This window comes from Hipposideros armiger, unplaced genomic scaffold, assembly GCF_001890085.2.
Source record: "Hipposideros armiger isolate ML-2016 unplaced genomic scaffold, ASM189008v1 scaffold_211, whole genome shotgun sequence".
Taxonomy (NCBI): domain Eukaryota; kingdom Metazoa; phylum Chordata; class Mammalia; order Chiroptera; family Hipposideridae; genus Hipposideros; species Hipposideros armiger.
The window spans coordinates 868,081-889,579 of record NW_017731561.1 but is presented as its reverse complement, the minus strand read 5'-3'; the positions used below and the strand labels follow the sequence as shown (position 1 = coordinate 889,579).

Sequence of the window (21,499 nt, the reverse complement as noted above, 5' to 3'; positions counted from 1 at the left end):
CACAGATAAAATTCTAACTGTGTGGGACAGCAGTGTGCCGCGGAAAGGGGACAGGCCTGGGAAGCAGAAGTCCTGGATCCCACGTGCGACCCTGTGACTTGCTAGTTGTGGGATCATGAGCAACTCGCTTATTCACTTCTCTAGGCTTCAGTTTTTTCATCCCTAAAAATGGGTATAATGATCTCTTTGCAAGCCGTAGGACTGTTATAAGGATCCCATGATATCATGGATGAGAATATCTTACACATTTTAAAGTTCCATATATACGGTTATAATGTATGTGTGTGCGCACGCGCGCACACGCGCACACACACACACACACACACACACACACACACACACATTGTAACATTATATATAGTATATAAGGCCCTACTCAAAAGCCACTTTCTTCATTAAGCTTTCTCTGACCCTTCTCAAGTCCCCTGCAAAACCACAGAACTTGAAACTTTTACCATATGGTTTACTTTAATTTAGTGCATTTTTATTTGTCTGCAAAAAGCACAAGTTTTGTAGTCAGACAGACCTGGGTTTCGCGCTGTCACTTGTCAGCTGCAGACCCTGAATAACTCACTTACCTTTTCTAGAATTCAGTTTTCCCCATCTGTAAAATGGGTATTGTAATAGAACCTACCTCACAGGGTTGAGGTGAGGATTGAGACAATGCATTTAAAATATCTTCACAGAAAGTGTTCAGTAAATGGTAACTTGTCTGTTTTCCACTTGACTTGTCGAGAATCAAGACTAACCCCTATTTTTCCTTACATAGCCCTCCCCAACATCAGCACAGTCTCTGCAGGTACCAGACACAACTATTTACTAAATGAATGGGCTTAGTATGGTAAGAAAAGGTTTTAGGATATAACCGATACAGTGAGAAAGGTCCACAGAGCCTGTGGACGAGGAATCTGGAATTCTTCACATTTCAGTGCTGCATGAGAATAAAATCAGTGAAAGCCCAGGAGGAAAGGAAGGATCCCTCAAAGAGCGGTCAGACACCTGACCCATCAGAGAGCTGGCCCCACTGGTAAATGATTTAGGCCACCAGCTCCCTAGCGTCAGTATATTATTCCAAAGCTACTGCCCCTTTTTTTTGAGAAATTGTTTGCTTTGCAAGAGATAAAATGTTACAAAGCCAGTCATCTACAAAGTATAAGACAAGGCAGGATATAATCACATGTTAATTCAAAAGGCCACAGAAGGGCAGAGAAATGAATAGTGGGGATAAGGTGAATAGGATTTGCAAAACTGGAAGATATGGGGACAGTATGGCCCTAGGCACTGAGAGGGAATGGGCTTAAGGAGACGGGTCTGATTGAGGCAGGGGTTCTTGGAACGGTTGAGCACATGCCCCTGCTGTGAGAAGTTGCCCACGGCCCCTCCCGCCCTGGCAAGAAGGTCACCGAGACTTACCATGCTGGAGTGGACCGTCGCCTGCTCGATGTACCTTGCAATGCCTGTGACAAATGCATTCCTGTCCTCAAAGTTTGTGTCAAAGTTAGCCTGTGGGAATCAGAGGACAGGAACATTTGGTTGTTGGAAAACAGGTCCCAGGTGGCTGGGTGCCCAGGGAACAAACTGCTGCCTACAAATGCCACAAGCTCTCTATAGAAAGCTCTGTCCACATCACTCTCTCATCTCTACCCCCAGAATCGCACTCTGGACCACACTGGGCAGAGCCATCTACAGACATTGCCCACATCCACTTCCCACTGGTAGTTTCCAGGTTCACCCAGTCAAGCCCCAGAAGTAAATGCTTATACTATATAAGCCTAAGTAGCTGTTAAAAGTTAAGATGTGCATTGCTTTCATCCAGCAGTTGCAAAAACACTCACCTGAGGGTGCAGATACATACATACAAGGATTATAACTACAGCATTTTTTTGTGATAGAAAAAACTGGAAATCATACAAATGTCCATTCATAGTGAAAGGCCAAATAAATAATAGTATATCCATACAATGGATTTATATGTACTCCATGGTGGTTAAAAATAACGTGGCAGCATTGTCAGGGGAAAATATCCATAATGAATTTTAAGTTAAAAAAGCGAAATCATAGAGCAATATATATAGCATGATTCCCTTTGGGTATATTAAAAATACATACATATATATGGTAAAAAAAAAAGCGTGTGTGTCTACATATAGACATAGTTACAGGGAAATTTTTATTTGCTATACTTTTCTGTATTGCTTATAATAAAATTGTATTTATATAATTAAAACTTTAATCTGGGTTACCAAATGTGAATGAACCAAGTTTGAGTTGAACCTTCGGACATGTTCGGACATGCTTCATAAAACTAACCACTGAATTAAAAATATATTATGCATTTCTATTTAGTCTCATTTAGCAGTCCAAGAACTTTCAAAAGGTCAAATATAGCCAAGGATTTCAAATTAAGAATATTCTCTCTTAACGTGGCATACTCGCTGGCAGACCACGGGCTGTTTGCGAGGCAGACTCCGGCTGCACCAATGCTCTTCCCACCCGTGTCCTGGTGGGATCGAGGTTTTGAGCAATCTGATCATGGTTTATCACAAGCTTGCCTCTCTTAGGCAAAAGCAAACAACTGTGACCGGCTTCCCCGAGCCATTAGCTGCTCTGGGGAGTCGAAGAGCTCTTCTCACATACATGAAGGAAAAGTAATTACCCAGGCAGGCTCTAGGGGTTTCTAAATTGCAATATTTAATTCATGAGGTCGGAGCTGCCAACGCCTTGGTTGGTGCTGCAGCTAGAACAGCCGGGAAGGTATGTGGGGTCAGAGGCAGATCAACAAGCCTTCCCTAGGGAGGAGAAATAGCTCGGGTGTACATTTACCAGCTAATCTATTCCTTACACTCTGCTCCACCAGTGCGCCAGGGACTCCATCAGCATACGACCTTTCACCTTCTACATGCAGGTCTCCCCTTTCCCTCTGCCTTCAGGGCACACCCTCTTAGGGCGTCCCTAGAGTTCCTGAGCCCCCAGTGCCCTGGGAGAATGTACCTGGTACATGATAGAGGAAGGCGGAGGCTCGATGCATGGCTGCTGGTCAGGGAGGGGCAGCTCTTCCAACAGGTCCACATTGGACAGGGCATCTTCCAGGGTGACGTGGGTGGTCATGGCTGCAGTTTCCGTGCTTCACGCTGCGGGAAAGGAAGGGAAGGACCATGAAGAATTTCAGGGGCCTCCAGGTATTGCTCTCAAGTTCACCCTGCCCAGGCTCCTTCCAGAGAACAAAGGAAACTAACACGCACTGAGGCCATACTTGCTACGATTTTGCAAGGTGCCTTCAACCTGCACCTGATATTTGAAGATTGCTTTACAGTTGACAAAGTACATTTTATGTCCATTATCTCAGCTGAGCTTCACCACAACCCTCTGTGATGAGCATGGTCGATGGTATCATATCCACATCTCTGATGAAGACACAAAGAAGTGATGCAACGCCTATGCAACCACAGTGACCAAGAGCAAAGGATCTCATGTCGCTAAGGCATGTCGCTAAGACACAGGCCATGGTCAGCTCCCAACTTTTGTTCTTCATGACAATATTTACCAGTCCCACTCTCACATTATTGCACAGCACAAATATCCATGACTGCAACAGCCAAGATTATCCACTTGAAAGCGGGGCCTAGGTTTTACAAGCTGATTAAGCTGGGACTAAAAGAATTCAGATTCCAGCAAAAGTCACCTTATGTACAAAAAGGAAGAGCCATCGTTTTTCTTGGCCTGGCAGTGTTTTTTGACCCACACCAAACAAATCAGCCCCAAACGGACATTTTTTTGTGTGTCTGGGAAGCTGGTAGAAGGTGGTGGCTTCGATGAGAGCCTTGCCAGGCAGTGAAGCTTAAAAGGACCTGAACAGCAGTTACACAACTCAGCAAACAGTTTTTTCAATACCCATTTTTTCAAGCATACATGAAATGTTGATAAAAACTGATCATGATTGAGGCCATCAGCTTCCCCCAAATATGACCTAGAAGTCACATTCACTGATGACAATGCAATAAAATCAGGACTCAATAATGCAAATAACAGCCTCCCAAAAACCTCCTCCCTATGAAAATGTATAAAAACACACTTCTAGGTTATTCATACCTAAAGAGAAATTCAAACAGAAATGATAAAATATTTAGAACTGAAAGAGAGCATGAATAAATGCCTTAAATGCATTTAGTAGAAAATAAGGAAGTGGAACTAAATGAACCAAATTTTCCATTCGAAATCTAAAGAATGAGTAAACATTGACCCAAAGAAATGAGACTATAGGGATTGTTCATTACAAAAGCAGAAATGAAGCAAAAACAAAGCACACCAATACAATAGACTAGGCGAACAAAAATCTAAAACCTGAGCTTTGTAAGATTAATAATAATAAGTGAGCCCTTTAGCACATGTCAATAAGGAAACAAAAAGAAGGCCCACTGTGCTACGGGCACACCCTTGCTTCCCCACCCCCAATCAAAGCGGGTGAGACATGCTTAAGGGCTCTACTAAGAGGACTGAGTGCTGTAGGAGAATTTGCCTGGCCCACTAGGAGATGTGTCAGAGCACAAGGGAGAAGAGGGCCATGGTCAGGAGAACTGGGTCCAGGGGCTGGAAGGGCCGAAACAGCTGGAGTGTGCCCAACGGCTCGCCGCCCCTAAACTGGAAGGGCAGATGGAGCTGAACGGTTAACTGTGATTCACACTTCACTGGGTTCTCAACACACCTCCCTGTCATGCACTACAGCCACAGCCAAAGCCACCTCCAATGAGGGCACAGGGAGCTCCGAAGTGACTTCCCCCTGTGCCCTCTGCAGGCACCTGGCCTCACCGGGGAGTTTCAGGCCCCCCCCCCATATCTATGCTTCTTCCTCTTCTCTCTTCTCACCCCTGAATTCTAAGCGTGACATTTGCTTCTAGACAAAACCCTTTGCCAATGCACAGAAAAGGCTGCCCTCTTTCTTACATCAATATTAAGTCCATCGCGCAGGAGGGGTTATTGATTTTATGGGGAATAATGATGTACAAAGCTCCAAGCCCTAATAACTCTCCTCATTAATTCAAATAATAATAACAATAAACATTTTTTTAGCCCTTACTCTGTGTTAGACACTCTGCCAAATCCTTGGCTGTTTTAATCTTGTATCAACACTATAAAGCTAGGTACTATGATCATTCTCATTTACAGATGAGCAAATAGAAGTTCAGAATTTAAGTAATTTCCCAAGGTCAAGAGCTGGCAAGTGATGGAGCCGTGGTTGGAACCAAGGTTTTTGTCCTACAAATAAAGGCCTAGAAGCAGCTATCTATAAGTACCAGGGTTGTGTCAAAGGGACCTAGGAGCCAACTTGAGGCAGCTTCCACTGGCCAAAGATGGGGCAATGTGAACACCACTTAGCGTAACTCAGGGGGCTTGAAACAATATCAAATATGTTTAAATCCATGACAGCATAAAAACACTTAATAGCAACTTGGTTTTTACTACTTTGTTGCCATTGGAGGATACTTGTGAACCAACTTTTATGTTGAAAATCAATAAATCAAAGGAAAGAAGTGAACACTTAATCTGTCTTTCCTATGCAAAGTGTTAACACTGGAAAACCAAATTGCAGAAGAGAGGTGTTGCTGTTTATAAAGTTCTCTCTCCTTTTTTCCCCCAGAAATAGTGACAGAATTAAAATATCCCTATTTTCCAACCCCTAATGAACAAATGGACGTAGGCACTGACCACCAACTGCTGCTGGCATCACTAAATGAAAGACAATCAGACATCATGTGGCTCCTGATGGAAAAACACACCATCAATCTACGAAGAAAGCTGGACCCAAAACAAAAAACTTCAATCTAATCAAGCATTGATACCCATTGACAGGAAATACAGAAGAACACATTTAAAATACGCCACAGTGTTGTCATCAGTAAAATCCAATCTATGGACAACTCTGCTGGACAAACAACTCGGGGCCTTCAACAAATAAATTGCAAGGAGAAAAAAAGAGATGGAGACGGAAGCAATAGCTTATAAGATCTTATTTGGATCCTATTTCAAAAAAACCACCATAAAAGTAAAATTAAAACATATAAAAGAGCCCGGGAAAATTTAATACTGATTGGATATTTGGTGATATTAAGAAAACAGTGTTATTATTTTTTAGATGTGATGATACTGAGGTCGTTCTAAAAGACTCCTTATCTTCTAGAAATACCTACTAAAATATGGATAAAAGGATATAGGTGTTTGATTCCAAATGATACCAGACGGGTGAAGAGTGAGAAATGGAACAAAGCCAGCCACGAGTTTATAAGTGTTATTGCTGTGAGATGCTTACACAGAGATTGATCATATTTCTTTTCTATATAGTTTGATATATGTCTGAAATTTTCCATAAAACCCCCCAACTCAGTGTATACATTCCCAGTTCTAATCTGTCTTCCCTTCCTTTACCTTCTCTGACTGCCACTTGTCATGACCTTTCCTTTCTCCTTTCTCCTATCACATGGGTTTTTCTGGGCTTTTCAGACATCAAAATACTCATTTACCAGAATGGCCCTTTAACACAATAATACCCCTGCATGTCCCTTGAATAAGTGAACAGCCTACAAAGTCAGTAAGTTGGGAATCTTTCTTTCCATCAATGCAACCTTTCTTTTCTCCTTGTAAATACAGCTTCTCTAATGGATTTCTATGTTTGTTTGTAGATCACTCACTGCTTAAAGGGGGAAAAAATGAGACATTTTTAACTCAAGGGCTGGAAGTCACTGCCAACTCCAAATCAGATGGAAAGAAAAAAACATACTGGAATTTTTTAACAGAGGTATACATGAAAATAAGCTATTTTCTGGCCCAAGTGTCCTGCCTGTTATGCAACCTCCCAAATGAAAAGAATTCTTTAATTCAGTCTATGAACATATGGCCATTTTGTCATTTTGGAAGAGACATTAATAAAACATTTAAAAATTAACAGTGTTATGGGAGCATCCTTTACCAAGACACAGCTGCAACCTCTCAATGCGGGGCACTCAGGGCATATTGAAATCCAGTGTCTTCATAACAAACTCAAACTCAGTGTGGCCTGGTGTCACAGAGACAGGGACTACCACTGGGCTTATAGGCAATTTGCTTCTGAGAAGCGCCCTTGGCTGAGATGACTGATAGATCCTGAGCAAAAGGAGGCGGGCCCCACAAATGCAGGTGCTAGAGGAGCCTGGCTTTGGGAATGCAGGTTCTGACTACCCGTACCCTAGACCCTGATACTCTGTAAGCAAGAGACCTGTTTTGTCGTTTTCCGTTTGACATTCTGGAAGGAAAGTGAAGAAAGGTATTTTTACTGAGGTGGAATACTAGGCTAAGGATAGTGGTTAAGCTTGAGCCATGGGCTCAGATCCGTTATCTGTAACTTACTAGGTATATAACCACAAGCGTATTACTTAACCTCTCAGAACCTCAGTTTCCTTAGCTGTAAAAGGGCGATAATACTCCCCGCCCTGTCATTTATTCTGAGACTTATATGACAGTGTGGCATGTGGAGTGCTTAGTCTAGGAGCAGGCACAGAGTAAGCCCTCAGGGAAATGTTAGCTAGTCAGGTGGCCTCTTTTTAGCAGAGTGAATGGGATGAATTAAACACTGCAACAATACTGCCACCCAAAAGCAAGGCATTTCTATTATTACTCTAACATCTCAACTTTATAGATCTTGCATACTGACTTCCTCAATCACAACTACCCTGCAAGTTTGAGAGGACAGGTGTTATTTTTGCTGTCTTTCTAAGGAGGGCACATGTGACTCTGAAGTGAAAATTTCCATTCAAGGTCACATGGCCAGCTGGTGGCTGAGCTCCAGCAGAAAGGGGATGGATATCTTAACTCCCAGTTCTATGCCCTTTCTTCGAGACCACGCCTACTTTTGTATCATTTTGAAAGGTACCGAGCACATTACTTTTCTTTTTTTCCCCCCTCCAGTTTGGCTGCCTTTTCCTTCCTTAGAAGACCAAGACTCTGCCAAGCTAGAAAGATCAGGTAACTGTCCCCTTTGGGTTTTATGAAGATCAGCAGGCCAGGAAATATGTTCCCTGTTGGTAAATCTCTCCAGTGAGAAAGCAACTAAAAAAAGTAAATAAAAATAAAATTTAAATATATGCATGTTTATATATACAAAATATTATATAAATAAATATGTCAATAAATATAAATATTTTAAAAGGGAGGCTTCGATAGTCCCCCTTAATTTTTTTTTTTTTAAGCAGCATTTGACTGAGCAAGGAAAAATACCAAGAAGTAATTAACAGTGTAACCAGCTTTTCCATCATGGGTATAAGCGGGATGAGTCTGGAGACTGTGTGGGGCCTCGAGTTTGCTATGACAGAATATGAGGTCATAATGTTCCCCCGCAGCTGAGGCCCTTTTACATGTCAGAGCTTCTTCTTAGGTGTGGGCACCAAGCAGGGACACGGTCACTTGTGTGTATCTTACAAAACTTCCATAGCGTGCATCCAAATGGACCAGGTAGCTTATTCCGAGCAAACTGGCAGTGAAGAGTTTTGCAGGAACACCCCACTCATACAATGGTCAGACCTAGTGGCTGCAAACTGCACAGGAGCCACCTGTAAAGCATTACCTGTACCAATCCGTAAAATAAAGCCACAGGTTAGAAGCAGCCCAGATGGTGACAGCAGCAAGCCTCACGGTGGCACGTGGAAAGGAGACAGAGCTATATGAGGTGGAGAGAGGAAACATACAGGCGTAGGAGTCAGAGCCATGGAGGGTAGGACCAACAGTTCCACACATTTCAAGAGTCTGTAGACATCTCGCCAGTATCACGGTTCACAACAGAACTCAGAATACTTGCTATGTTTCCAGAACGATTCTAGAGCTGGGAGAGACCTCAGGGGCTGCTCACCTCCTGAAGAGGCCTTTCTGACTCCCTCTGCCTTACCTGAATCCACGTTCTCCCAGTGTGCTCCTTCTTTCAAGGCATCTATAATATAATACTTTATTATACAAGTTACCATGCTGTCTCTCCTGACCTACACAGTAAACTCCTGGAGGACAGGCGCGGTGTCTGAGTCACACCCAGCTCCCAGCACAGCGCTAAGCACACATTTACAGCTAAACTGAACTCCATGTTCAATGAGTGGATCGCCAATGAACCCAAGTCATCGAGAAAGGCGGCGCTATGTCCCAGGCACCAGGTTTTTAAAAGTGGGGGAGGAGGTGAAGGAGTATAAATAGCAAGATAGCTGCTTATATTTTAGAAAGAACTCCATCGAAATGGTTCAAATATTTAACATTTGAGCACTTACAGTAAAAAGCTTCCATATTTTGTAAACAGGCATCTATGAAATAAAACCTCTTTCCTCTATCACTGTATGTCCCGATTTCACTCATCCTTCAAGGTCCCTCCTCTCCAGGACACGACTGCGCCTTTCTTGGAGCTACTTGGGCTTATTAGCAGTGTTGTTGAGGGCGTGAAACTGGAACCCTCATACATTCCTGGTAGGAATGTAAAATCGTGCAGTCACTCTGGAAAACAGCTTGGCAGTGCCTCAAGTTTTAAAACCTAGAGTTACCCTATGACCCAGCAATTCCACTCCTAAGTCTATCAGCTCTGCCTCTCTTCTGACACTTTCTGCCTCAGCAGGGTCCCAAGTACTGCTACTTCCTCTTCCCAGACCAGGGCAAACGTTGCTCATTGCTCATCGTTAATGTCTTTATTTCTCAATGAGGCCACAGGCAGCCTCAAAATCCTCCTTGTGAAATACACAACTCCAGGTGGCCACTAGCAATCAATCTGAGTTTGCCCGTGAGATAAAACACAGATGCCCTTCCTACAGTGGAATAATGCATACCTGTGTAAGCTCCGTGAGGCCAGGGACCACGTGTTACCCATCACTGAAACCCTCAGAGACCTTAGCAGAGTGCCGAGGACAGGTTAGGCACTGAGGACGCAGGGAATAAAAGAATGCCCCAATGACCCGAACCCCCTAACAACACAAGAGAACTGGGAGGGCCTGAAGCTAGCCACGTCTTCACTTCTGGTTTTCTCATTCCTTCTCCTTCACTATTATTAATGCAGACAAATTAAATCAATGTGGAATATGTAGTCGTATCCATAAACTGCCTGTACAATTATTTACTTAATAGGTTTTCTAAATAGACTTTTTGGTTTTACTTTGTAAATGTATTGTAGAAGGAAGCTTTAGATCACTATCACTAATAGAGAACCAGTAATGGTTACCATAAACAGAAGAAAACTGAAAAAAAATAAAATAAAAACAGTGAAAACAAACACAGGTCTGGGTATCATCTGAAAATCATCTCATACCCACCATTAATGGTTCATGAGAGGTGGTAGTAAACTAGGATTAGAATCCTGGCTCTGTCACTTGCTGGCTATGTGGCCTTGGGAAAATGATGTAATGTTTCTGAGCCTTGTTTTCCTCATCTTTGATGTGAGGAATCATAATAGTTCCTACCTCATAAGCTTTGAAATCTAAATGAGTTAATCCATGTAAACAGCTTGTTAGGGAGAAAGTGATCAATACAAGTTAGTTCCCCAACAAAACCAAATCCAACAACATATAAAAAGGATTACATACCATGACCAAGTGAGATTTATCCCAGGAATGTAAAATTGGTTTAACATTAACATGCGAAAATCAATTAATGTGATAAACCATATCAATGGAATAAAGGACCAGCCCCACAAGGGCATCTCAGTACATGCCAAAAAAAAAAAAAAAAAGCATTTGACAAAATCTCACACTCTTTCATAACTAAAACATTCAAGAGACTTGGAATAGAAGGGAACTTCCTCAACCTGAAAAAGGGCAGATACAAAAACACCCCACAGCCAACATCACTCTTCATGGTGAAAGACTGCATACTTCTCCCTATGATTAGGAACAAGACAGGTAATGACAGTATTGTTGAGGATGTGAAATTACACAGACAGACAGATAGACAGACACAGACACACACACACACACACACACACACACACCCATACATTGCTAGTAGGAATATAAAATGATACAATAACTTTGGAAAACAGTTTGGCAGTTTCTCATATTTTTAAACATAGAGTTACCATATGACCCAGCAATTCCACTCCTAGGTATATTCCCAAGAGAAATAAAAATATATGTCCACACCAAAATGTGTAAATGAAGGTTCATAGCAGCTTTATTTGTAATAGCCAAAAAGTGGAAATAACTCAAATGCCCATCAACTGATGAATGGATAAATACAATATGGTCTATGTATACAATGGAATATTATTCAGCCACAAAAAAATGAAGAATGGATACATGCTACAACATGGATGAACTTTGAAAATAGTATGCTAAGTGAAAGAAGCATAATATGCTTTTTAAGGAAATGTCCAAAACAGGCAAATCTATAGACACATCAAGTAGATTAGTGGTTGCCTAGTCTGGGGGTGGGGATTGGGAGAAATACGTGGTGCTGCTGAAGGGCACAAGGTTTCTTTCTGGGGTGATGAAATTTTATAAAATTATCATGAGGATGGTACAACTCTGTGAATATCCTAAAAATTACGACTCTGTATGCTTTAAATGGGTGACTTGTATAATATGTGAACTATATCCCAATAAAGCCATTACCAAAAAGGGTTAGTATTTGTATAACGACTTTTGGTAAACTTTGGGTATAACACAAGCAGGAGTGGTACTCAGAGAGATGGAGCTGGAGTAGGAGCTTGGGGGGTTGGACGCTGCCCCTAAAAGCAGAGACTGTTGAATAACAATCAACAGGGGACAGAAGAGAATAAGAGAGCAACAGACACACTCATAATAACTCCATGGGGCAGCCCCGCTAGGCTGCAGGGTGAGCTGGACCACCAGGGGGCAGGTCCCAAACCAGGCCCCGCCTCTGCCTGTGTTTGTTGTACTGCCATTGGTCAGGTCCTGGGGGCTGCCCCACCCATGAGACTCCTCAAACAAAAACCTCTGAGGTCGGGTTATGGGCTTTGAGGTTTAGAATGAGAACAAGATGGATCTCTAGCTCTCCAGCTGTCCTCCTCCTACCTGAGCTCTCTTTCTACTGAGGCTGAGAGATGGCAAGGACTTGTGCATGATCACTTGGCCTGTTAGGGGCAGAGCGGGCGCTAACACTACAACATCCTAGGAAGACAAGAGGACCCAATACAATAACTGATATGACAGAGCTGCAAAAGAAACAGAGGGATGTGAGAGAGGGAATTCGAATTCTGTGATAAAACAAAAAGCCATGTAAGAAAGGAAATACACTCAAAGGACATGACCTGGCTCTCTCGTGATCATTTACACCTCTTAAGAACGTAGACACTTTGAACATGATTTTGGTTAAAATAGAGCTCTTACTATATTGGGAGATGGGGGCAGGGGAGGGCGGGGGATGGCGTAAGAAACTGAAATCTTCATCCATCACAGCAGGAAGTAACTAGACAAAGCAGAGAATAGATAAATCAAGAAACAGCAGCGTAAGCATATCATTTAGAGATCTGGAGGCAACTACTGGAAAAAATGGGGAGTTAAAAGCTGCAGCCACTGGGGGAGGTGGGTCCTGGATAGTTGTTATGTTTGTTTTACATTGTCTTTTCATACTATTTGATTTTTTTTTTAAGCATGTACATGTATTGCTGTCATGAAAAATTTTAAATTTTCTTTAAAAGACAGCAACCCAAGGCCTCCTTACTAGCAGTTCAGACGTCTGGCCAGTCCCCAGCACTGTCTCTAAGCAATCTTTGCTACGTAAGTCCCTCGCTGTGGGTCTTCTGGGACCAGAGGCTCTGTCACCTGCAGCTTCTCGCCACACAGGACCTGAGGTCAGAGCAGAGAAGGCCAAGTCAGCCCAGACTTGGGCCTCTGCAGAAGGCCTACCCTCCTCTTTCTTTACAGCAAAGAAGAAGATCCTGGTGGGGCTGAAGGGCTTACCACTGCATTTGCCATTTCACTCAGCTGCTTCCTGTGTTGTCAGGGTTGAGGCAGCCTTTCTGTCAATCACCCCACCCAACCAGGCAGATACTATTCTGTCTGGTGGGGAAGTCATGCCTCCAAAGGCAGCTTGCTGATTTGCTCCTGCTGCAGCCTGGGACAGGCCGCCACATGAGGGACACCATCATGACTTGTATCTGGGGAGAGGAGGAGGAGCTGCCTCTCAGAGGCACCTGCTAAAACTCAGAAAAGGAAGCCATGCACCTGCTGTGGCAACAAAGCGTGAGGCTTCAGGTTTGGCCACCTGATTGGGGCACGCAGACCTCAGCTTCACCGACGTGAAACGGCAACTCGAATGGGGCTCAGCCTGAAGACTGACCTAGGTCCTGAAATCACATTTTCACGCAGGGTGATTTCCCTGTCTGTAAAATATGGAAGTCAGCCTGGTAGTGGTTCTCAGCCATGGCGTGAAACCTCCCAAGGTGAAGGCTGTTGTGGCAACTTGTACGAATAACGGTTTAAGTTATGAGGTTTGCAAACCAAGTGGTTTTTATTATGTGTGAGAGAGGGCTCAAAGTCCTCCCACGACATCATTGTTTGCATGTTCATCTCTTTCCTTGAGAAGGAGAAAAATGGGGTGGAATTGGGGAGGGGATGGACTGCAGGTGGGATGTGTTGAGCATGTCAGCACTGTTCATTGTAAGTACTAAAATTAAAAAAAAAAAAAAGCAAAACCAAAAGTAACCAGGTATAAATCACTGGACTTGAGCCCCTCAGAGCCCTTCCAACTTGAAAGTAAATGACACTGACTCTAATGGGACACTCCAGTCATAGGGCTTCCATACAGACCATACCCTTTGCCATGGACTAGCCACTGTGGCCAGTGTGGGGTACCAAAAACCTGCCAAGGGACGTTCTTGCTTTGTGCCTTTGCCCAAATTCTCCCCACTCCCTAGCAGGCTGTTCTCTCCCCTTCTCAAATCCTACCCTTGGCCATCATCAAGGCCTAATTCAAGATAGGCCTCTTCCATGAAGGTGTGACCAGCCGAACTCCACCACAACCTTCATTTCTCTGGATTCCTATAGCACTCAGTGTCTAAAGTCCATACTTTCCTACTGCACTATAAACTGCTTTATATTTTATTAATTCTTTAGATCGCCAAGAATGACAGGGGTAGTCATTTTTGGGGCGGGGGAGGGCAGGGGGCGGTCTGACCCATAGCAACCAACACAGAGCTGGGCACATACCTAGGCATTATTTGCTTAACACTTCATGAATGATTTGTTGAATGCATGAGCCACTGGCCAAAATTCATGTCTTCTGGTTAAAAATAATACTACAAAATTTAAACCATCACGGTCCTCTAAGGCACCATATCTAAATAAGTCTTATTACTATAAGAATCTGAAGAGATCGCTTTAGAAAATTCTTCTTTCATAAAGTTTCCACCTCAAACCACAAAAAGCAGGGCTCTTTCTCGTATGAAGGTATAGCATATTTGGAGCTTGATGACTGACCCCTACTTTTGAATTGAGTCTCACCAGTGATGCCTTGCCAAAAATCTTAAGGCATCACATTTGAAAAGCACAAATCGAAAATCGCTCTCAGGTATCCCTTCACTTGACACTGAGTTATTGAGTGTCTTCTATGAGGGTCAGTCCTGCAGATCCTCTTTGATCTCGGCTGGGCCTTCAGTGAAGTTAGACAATCCTTTCATTCATCCCCAGATGATTTCTTATTCCACCCACAGAGGCAGCTGCTCCAAACCTCCGGAAGTCTCTTGAAGTTTCCCAACCAGCACACCACCTTTCCTTTCTGCAGAGGACCTCATCTCCTGCCTTCTTTAGAAGGCAGGGACCATGCAACATGGACATACTAAACACAGCTCCGTTCTTTGAAGAGATTCAGGTCTGAGCACCACTGCTCTAACATGACCTAATGATGATGCAAACACAAAATCAAAAGGCCTATTGATGAAGTCATCATTGGGTCTTTCTCAGGCATCCTCCCAGAAGGCCATGTTTACTTTCCTCTCTCCTTGCACTGCTTCTGAGTTGCTGTAAGTCTATAAAAATGACACTCAGCCAGAATGATCCCTGCAAGAAATTCTGCCTGAATCCAAGCTCTGCCTTCTCAAAACAATTTCTTTTAAGAATTTGCACCCAGTTTGTTTTGTCCTTCTGTTGCCAGGGTCCAAGGAGTATGGCCTGAATGGTCTTCCTTTGAGGCACATCATACACAGCCCTCTGCATAATAGCCATGGCTAGGAAGCCAATATCCAAACTCTTTGCATCCTGGGAGGCGTCCCACACCACTGATTGAACTCTGTGGTGTCTTTTGACAGACAAGGCCATCCAGGGACTTTGACAGAATCTGAATCACAAGGTGCCTTTTGGTTTCCCACTGGCATGATGGTACAGAGAGGCCACAGATTTGTCTTCTTAAAGTGACACACAATATATAATTAATAAATTGTTCCTTGAGGAACGGAGGGCAGCCATCCAAAAGAACCACGCATTCAGGAACCTCCTTCTCTTCTCTTTCTATGGCCTTTTCTTCTTAGGCTGGGATTTACAGACATTATCTCATCCACGGGCTCCTGTGGTGACAGGTAGGTAACAAGCTAGGCAGGCTCTTTGCATTGCCCAACTTTTAAAGACAGAGAGGTAGTGGCTGATGTAAAGGAACACAGCAAGTCAGGGGTAAATCCTGTGTCCTAAATCCACTGTATTACTCTGTCTGCCTGGGAAATGAAACATGCCCTTTACATTCTTGGTTGGTTGCAAAAGGCTGAAAGCACACAGAGGAAAATGTCCTTCCTGACCTCTGGGTGTTGAAATGTGAGAACTACCTCTGGGCTTCTGCTCAGGGTATTCCTTCCGCCTTGTCTCTGCCTACTCGAGTTATATCCACCTTCAGTGTGCTACTCAAGACCACTTCTTACCTGAAGCCCTTACCAACACCATTTTACCACCCCTTCCTTTGGTTACCTTATGCAGGTAAACCTGAGGCTGGGTTTCCTGGTCACAGGGACCAACTGCCCCAGGAAAAGCAAAACCCAGGAAGGCTCTAGGGGTGGAGGTGTTGTTAAATTAACACATTTAACAATATATACATGTAATCGTACTGTGTGCTAGATGCTCTCCTAAGCACTTTCATGCATGCCTCATGTAATAAGAGCACCCAGAGAAGTACTAGCTTTTCACCAGCACTGCTGTCCTGCCACCTTCCTGCTCAGTAGGAAGCAGCATGTCCCACCCTCTTGCCCGGCCTCCATCACTAATGCAGGGCCCATCCTTCGGAACCCAGACGTGGCTTTCCTCCTTAGAACAACGAGACCAAAGGCCTTTTACAAAGGCTCCAATGAGGTGACTGAGGTCTGGTTTCATCAACTACAAGAGAATAATTAATACTTGCCAGTAAAGAAACAGACCCATTGTTATGGTGGCCACATGCAGGCTACAAAAGGCCATTTTGTGAAGCTCTTGATGGAACACAAGGGCCAACAGAGGCCAAAAGAAACCCCTTTGCGAGTGTAGGCCAGCCCACAAATGTGGAGACTGGAGCTCTCTGCACCGTTTTCCTGGAGCACTGTTCCCAGTGTTAATCAGCTTATTGCCTATTCATCACCTAATTCCACTCTCTGGTTAAAGACAGCAGTGGAGGCCCATGGAACGCCCAGAGAGAGGGCACAATTTATCAGAAGGGACATGTAGTGTTCTTCTGGGGCCCTTCCCAGTTTTTAAATTCATGTCTCCTTCCTTCTCTGGGTCAGCCTGATTTGATTTGAGGAAAACTCTTCAATCCTCCTGGATTTTATACCCCCACTCTTGGCCTAATGCCTAAAACAAGTTTTTTCTTTTCCATTTCCAGCAGGGACTGAACAAGGCAGGCTTGGGTGCTTACAGAACCGGTCAGAACTGGCCAGGAAATATAATAAAGAAGCTTAGTGAGCCCAGAGCTAATGCCCCCAGCCAGAGGCTCAGCGTGCACAAGCAGCCAGAGGCCCTGGCTTTGTAAGTAACAACACGCTCTTCTTGTGGCCTAGTAACTATCCTGGCAGATGGCAGCCAGTGCCAACAAGTAATTCTCTATAGGAAACTTTCACCTCCCCCATGTGGACATTGGGCGCTCAACAATGCTTTGTAGTGACAGTAACCACTGACCGGTTACACATACATACTCCGAGGATATTTTTGCCCTCGGGGCCAAAGCTGCCCTTGCAGCAAACAGAGCTGACAGCTGCTAGATACTGTCATTGCAGGGAGCTGTTCCACAAAATTGCTACCCAGTTCCCCACTCCGACTTTCAGCTCACTGCCTGAAATTCCACCATTTAGAGGTATCAAGTATTTGACCTAAAGCTTTGTTTCCCATTAAAATGCCTCTCGGCTTCTGTTTCCTTTCTGGTCAAATGACATCTAAGCACCTGCTTTGCATGGAATGGGGAATTCTTTTGTATTTAGCGCTTGAGGATAAACGTGGTCACTGGCTCCTTTCTTGAAAACAAGGAGGATGGGAGCACAGGGAGGGAGCTGTGTGGAGTGGAGGTCAGAGGCCCTCAGGGAGGGTAACAGAGAAGGCTAACGCTGGAGAAAACCGCCTTGAGGGCTTAACAATCCTGCCCAGGGATGTGGGCCTAGATTTCTGCCCTCCAACATCTGTGATCTTCAGGGTTGCCAAAAATCTTCCAATGAGGAAGGTAAGAACCCCTGCCGTAAGGGGACACCGGGCAGGAGGTGGAAAAGGGGAGTGTGGGAACCAGCACTCTCCTGACTTGCCCCTCACGCCTGCAGGGCTGCCCCAATCTCCCTGCCCATCCCATGAGGGCACAAGCACCCAGGAACCGGCAGGTAAAGATCCTCGCCCCCTTCCTGGCCTGGTTGGGAGGGGAGCTGATGGCCATCAGCCCTTGGTGAGTGGTTTCTGCTGTGCCAGGGATACTAGGCAAGCAGAGGTCAAAGTCAGAGTCTCTGAGCTGGGGAGGGCACCTGGGCAGGCTCTGTCCTTCCCTAGAGGTTCTCTGTATAGAGAGCCATGCTCTTCATCAGACCACGCTTCCCGCCCCCACACCTAAACAGAGAGCACCCCCGTCTTTTGCTTTTCACATAGGCCGTGTGCAGCCATCCAGGGGAGGGTTGTCCTGAAAAGCTGAAGCCACAGCAGACAGGTAGGCGTCGTCCTGAGTCTTCAGAGCTCAAGAAAAGCCAACCTTTTCCCCAGGAGTCAGCCCACTCATCCTCTTCCTCCTCCTTCTACCCCGCCCCCAGCCGTCCCCCGAGGAGAGCGCTGCCAGCTTAGGCCAGAAGGCTTCAAAGCGGGTCAGACCAGCCTTCTTTCTCATTAAGGCCTCCACTCCCAAACAACGCCGCTTCGCCCCTCGCCCCACCCAACTCAGGTTCACCTCAGGGCGCTGGGTGCCCAGGGCGGCTGCCAGGCGGGCCCAGGCGGCTCTTGCTAGCCCTGGGGGAGGTGATGGTGGCCGCGGCGGCAGAGGCGGCGGCCGGCGCTCTGCAGTACCTGGACGCCGGGATGTCGCCGCCGCCGGGCTCGCGGCCGCTGCAGGTGTCTCCGGTACTCTGGATTCGTGCTGCTCCCTCTCCGGCCCGCGGCTCCCGCCCAGGCCGCGCACCTGCTGCTGCTGCTGCCGCCGCGCCGGGGCCCCTGCTTGTGTCGGCGCCTCCCCGCAGGGGGTCCGCGCCTCGGGGCCCAGGGTGGGCCCGAGGGGCAAGGAGGGGGGCACGCGGGGCCTGGAGCCCAGCGTCCGGGGCTTCCGGGGGGCCCTCAGGCCGCGCTAGCGGTAGCTCTGCACCGAGCGCCCCCGGTAGGCTAGGAGAAGGGGCGCCGGCACCTCGCGCATCCTCATGGCTGCATCACCGTCCCCAGCGGCATCCCGGTCCCCACGCGGGCCCCAAGGCCTGCGAGCGCCTCTTACCTGGGTCTGCGGCAGGTCCAATGGAGCCGCCCGAGGATACCGCGGGGCCCCGCGGCGGGGCGCAGGATGCTCTGCCCGGCTCGGCTCCACCGGCGGCCGCGCTCGGCCCCGCCTTCGGTCCCGCCCCTCCGCCCGCTGCTGCTCCTCCTCCGCCCCGGGTGCCCAGCCTCTTCCCCGCCGTGGCTGTCACACAAAGAGCAGGAAATGGCTGCGGCGAGGGGCTCCGGGTGCGCCCCTCTACACGGCCGGCGCATCCCAGACCTGCACCTCGGGCTCCCGCCCCAGTCCTGCCAGCCGCCCTGCTCTGGGGATGGAGAAAGCAGTGTGGACTTGTCCCTAGGCCCCGCATGCCTGGAACCACACCTGCAGCAGTGGGAGGACCGAAGCTTTGGGCTCCATTCGGAGCTCATTGATTTCACATTATTTCCAAGTGCGCATTTATCTACCTAATATGTATCCAGCACCTATTTTATTCCAAGTACCGTGCCAGCAACTGGGTATGCACTGGGGTACAAAAAAACAGGGTCCCTGCCCTTTTGGAGCTTTTCACCTACCAGGAGAGACAGGGCATCCATAAATAATCCTAGCAAATGTCCAGTTACAGCTGAGAGAAGTTTTGTGAAGCAGGAAAGGAACTGGGTAAAGTGATAGAAAGGTAACCTGGGGCTTGGGGAGAGGGGCCTTCTTTCTAACGATAGAGTCCTGTCCCTGGTGCTGCTCCTCACCTCAAGAATAACCTCTGGCACTCCCTTTCAGTTCCTTAAAGCCGAATTTCTGAAGCTGCCATATCTCTAAAGCAGGGATGTGCTTCAATTTCATTCAAGGCGAGTTGCCTAATGGACAAAAAGGAAAATATATGGTGACAGGAAGTAATTCCAGGCAAAGCCGGGGGTAGAGGGGGTGGTGGAGGAACTGAGAGGGCAGACACCTTTCTCTTCAACGCTGAATCTGCCATTTAGGACTCTCCAAAGAAACGGTTCTCCTTGACACACACGCAGCCTGATGGGTCTTCAGACCAGGCTGAAGTGAGGCCACCAAATCCTACCCTTGAGGCAAGTCACTTCACTCTGTTCCTGGGATGCCACCCTAGCTGCGAGAAGCCATACCCACCTTACAGGGTAAATAATCTGAAAGCATTTGAGATAGTTTAGGTGTATACAGATTCAAGGGATAAAGTCCTGTTAAAAGGGAACCATCCATAAATGTTTGCAGAGGGCCCACAAATTTATCCTTAACACTCAGCTCTTCCTATCAGGGGCTATTTATAGAAGGGCCATATTACTCAAGTGTCTGCAAAATGCTGTAGCAGTCTTTGCTCTCACTGATCTCACATGGTTTCCCAAGCACTCAGAAATCATGATCCTCTGTGGTTTGTTCTTAACATTACTCATTCTAATTTAAATCTAATTTAAATTGCTATTTTAGAAAGAATGGCATAAATGTATAAGCATATATATATATATATATATATATATATATATGTAAAATTTCTGTCCATGATGACATGTGAAAAAGCTGTGGGGGTGTTTGTGGAGGATGGCATTAAAAAAGGAACTGAGGTTTTTTTCCTTTAAAAAATTTTTTTTTCATTTTCCACTGTGATCCTTGGGATTTTGAGTGTCAGTGGTTACAAAGATGTAAGCATGAAAGAATGGATTTTCATTCTAAATGGAACATTGTTTGGGATGTTGTAGATTTCTGGAAGATATATTCCTCCCTGAGGTTCCTTCCCTGTCTTCACCTTTTAGGAACAATTGCTTAGAAACAAAAGGGACTTACTTATGTATTTGGTTAGATCTTAGGCAAAAATAATTCTCTGACTCCTGAACTCTATTTGCCTATAAGGGGAAGCAACGTGATCTTTTGAAACCACTGTGTTGGAAATCCAAAGGCTTGCCTTTCGGTCCTAGTTTTGCAATTAAGTGTTCTTAGGCAAATCACCCTCACCTCCCTGTTTCCCCTTCTATGCAGTGAAGTAGGTTGGATACCCTCCAAGGTCATTTTGAACGTGGAAAATCACTTGAGTTAAAACAAAGGACATGCCCTTGCCATGCTTAAAGCACTTCACTAGCTCCCCAGGCTCTTGGGATGAGCCCTGAACTCCTTACCATGGCCTAGGAGGGTCTTCATGACCTGGTGTCTCCCTCCCCTGTGAACAAGCTTGCCATGCCTCAGCTAAACGGAATCTGTTAGTTCCCCAAACTTGCTGTGTTCTTGCTTGTGTGTGGCCTTTGCACAAGCTGGACTTTGTGGCTTAGAATGATCTGACCTCCTTTCCCTCCCCCTTCCACACTTTCCCCCTAATTTTTTTGGGGAAAAAATTTGCTGCCTAATTTCTGTCCATCCTTCTGGTATCCATGTAGATATCACTTCCTCCAAGATCCCTCCGTGTCTGGGGTAGTGTAGGGTGAGCTGTCTAGGAGTCCCCAGACTTCCTCTACTGTCCCACTTGCTATGCTGTGGCGTAATTGGTGACATACTTGCCTGCATCTTACCATGAGAGCAGAATTAGAAGTAGCCTGTTATTTTGTAGATGAACTACTAAGGGCTGTTTTGCTGTTGAAACACGGCTGCTCCACCCTGGCCCATGTGGAAATGCATTCCTCCCCTCACTTTGCTCATTTCCCACAACTTCTGGAGAACTGGTCTCCCCTGA

The 21,499-nt window shown here is 45.7% G+C and overlaps 1 protein-coding gene across 1 annotated transcript in view; it reads right to left on the bottom strand.

The window, feature by feature from the left end:
• CYFIP2 (cytoplasmic FMR1 interacting protein 2) overlaps window positions 1-18,952 on the bottom strand; it is a 116,583-nt gene extending 97,631 nt beyond the window's left edge. The window contains exons 1-3 of the mRNA XM_019653964.1: window positions 18,844-18,952; window positions 2,992-3,131; window positions 1,414-1,503 (exon numbers count right to left, since the gene is read on the bottom strand). Coding sequence (XP_019509509.1) covers window positions 1,414-1,503; window positions 2,992-3,108 — 207 coding nt within the window. The 5' untranslated portion in view covers window positions 3,109-3,131; window positions 18,844-18,952. The remainder of the gene's footprint in view (window positions 1-1,413; window positions 1,504-2,991; window positions 3,132-18,843) is intronic.
• Between the last annotated feature and the right edge of the window lie 2,547 nt (window positions 18,953-21,499).